The sequence below is a fragment of the Limulus polyphemus genome, unplaced genomic scaffold (assembly GCF_000517525.1).
Source record: "Limulus polyphemus unplaced genomic scaffold, Limulus_polyphemus-2.1.2 Scaffold5623, whole genome shotgun sequence".
In the NCBI taxonomy this organism is placed as follows: domain Eukaryota; kingdom Metazoa; phylum Arthropoda; class Merostomata; order Xiphosura; family Limulidae; genus Limulus; species Limulus polyphemus.
The window spans coordinates 36487-38880 of record NW_013671233.1 but is presented as its reverse complement, the minus strand read 5'-3'; the positions used below and the strand labels follow the sequence as shown (position 1 = coordinate 38880).

At 33.3% G+C, this 2394-nt stretch overlaps 1 protein-coding gene across 1 annotated transcript in view; it reads right to left on the bottom strand.

Annotated features, from left to right (window-relative positions):
• Positions 1–2394, bottom strand: part of LOC106472802 (receptor-type guanylate cyclase Gyc76C-like) — a gene marked incomplete at its 5' end in the record, with an annotated part of 30239 nt that overhangs the window by 14291 nt on the left and 13554 nt on the right. The window contains 2 exons of the mRNA XM_022401346.1: positions 867–987; positions 1143–1301. Coding sequence (XP_022257054.1) covers positions 867–987; positions 1143–1301 — 280 coding nt within the window. The remainder of the gene's footprint in view (positions 1–866; positions 988–1142; positions 1302–2394) is intronic.

Sequence of the window (2394 nt, the reverse complement as noted above, 5' to 3'; positions counted from 1 at the left end):
ATAACTACCAAAACATTCTGTTGAAAATAGTGGATAACTACCAAAACATTATGTTGAAAATAGTGGATAACTACCAAAACATTCTGTTGAAAATAGTGGATAACTACCAAAACATTATGTTGAAAATAGTGGATAACTACCAAAACATTCTGTTGAAAATAGTGGATAACTACCAAAACAAAACATTAGGTTGATAATAGAATGTATAAGTAGCAAACATAAAAAGTCAATCTAGACACATCTCATTGTGAACGTGATAATTGCTACATTTTAAATCAGACAATTCCACAGATCCCTGTACCATCCCTCTATCAACATAGTCGATTAACTCTTAATAAGAACCCATACACAATAAATCATCATATTCAATATAAAAGTAAATTTTACAGGATAACATGTGAATTAATTATTACAGTAAATCTACAGTGTTTGATAGGACAGATTATCATGGTATTATGCCATCTTTGGTCTTAACAATAGATTCAGTCTGAAAGTTATTATGCTTCAATATCTCTGGTTTGTGATTTCATTGTTTTGAATACAATCTTTAATAAATATCAAATGTGATGTGGATTTTTTTTATTATCTTAATATAAAGTCTCCAAATATTAATACCTGAAGAACATTTCAAAGCATGTCACAAACCATTATAAGAAGTGAATTTAGATTTGATTAAAATACTGAAAAATAACAATTAAATACAAAAAAAAGAAGCTAGAAAATAATAATATAAGATGTGGAACTAAGACTAACATGGACAGTAAAATTTTATCAGAAGTGATCTCTCAAAGAAAGCACCTGAACATATTTTGTCTAGCTTCATTTGGTGGCAACTAACAACTGAAGCTTTGATAACAAGAACTAACTAAATTTCAAACTCACTTGAAGGCTTCCTCGTCCACAGTATTCCGTTACGATGATCAATCTGTTGGGTTCGATACACGCCCCTATGAACTGATTAACGTTGTCATGATGAAGTTCTCGCATCTGGAGAGAAAGTAACAACAGTATTCCTAAACAATAGAAAAACGAGGATTTCATAGAGTAAATTTATTATTGACCTTCTGATAAAGCTTTCTAGAGAAACCTTTTTTATTTACAAATGCCAGAGTCATGTGATACTAGGGTAGTAGATACTTTACCATTTTCATCTCCTTCTTTGTTTCTCTGGGAATATCCACAGATTTACGGATAAATATTAATGGTTTCACAGCAACAAGACTTCCTTTGTACATTGCCGTCTGGGTGAAGACTTGTCCATACATCCGGGATTCGAAGGATACCTGACTCAACAGGCTTGCCTGAAGGGAAGACACAGAGCTGCTAATGAAAGCTTAATAACATCCAAATACCACAGAAAATAGAGGAGGAAGAAGAAAAAATATTCAACAAAGGAAAAAACAGTTGAGAATAAAGAAATTATGTTAAATAAGAAAAACCTGACACATCAAATATTATCACATGTCAGGTTTACCTATTCAATTCATCCTACTGTCACTGATTAGGCTTACCTTTTTAACTGATCCTTTTTTACAGTTCAGGTTAACCTATTTAACTGATCCTTTGTCACAGATCAGGTTTACCCACTTAACTGATCCTTTGTCACAGATCAGGTTTACCCACTTAACTGATCGTTTGTCACAGATCAGGTTTACCTGGTTAATTCATCCTACTGTCACAGGTTTATCTGTTTAGCTGATCCTACGCTTACATATCAGGTTTACCTGTTTAACTGATCCTTTGTTACAGTTCAGGTTAACCTGGTTAATTCATCCTACTGTCACAGTTCAGGTTTATCTGTTTAGCTGATCCTACTCTTACATATCAGGTTTACCTGTTTAACTGATCCTTTGTTACAGATCAGGTTTACCTGTTTAACAGATCCTTTGTTACAGTTCAGGTTTACCTGTTTAACTGATCCTTTGTCACAGTTCAGGTTTATCTGTTTAACTGATCCTTTGTTACAGTTGAGGTTAATCTGTTTAATTGATCCTTTGTTACAGTTCAGGTTTATCTGTTTAACTGATCCTTTGTTACAGTTCAGGTTTACCTGTTTAACTGATCCTTTGTTACAGATCAGGTTTACCAGTTTAACTAATCCCTTCTCACAGTTCAGGTTAACCTGTTTAACTGATCCTTTGTTACAGTTCAGGTTAACCTGTTTAACTGATCCTTTGTCACAGTTCAGGTTTATCTGTTTAACTAATCCTTTGTCACAGTTCAGGTTTATCTGTTTAACTGATCCTTTGTACAGATCAGGTTTACCTGTTTAACTAATCCTTTCTCACAGTTCAGGTTTATCTGTTTAACTGATCCTTTGTTACAGTTCAGGTTAACCTTTTAACTGTATCCTTTGTTACAGTTCTAGGTTTAACCTGTTTAACTGATCCTTTG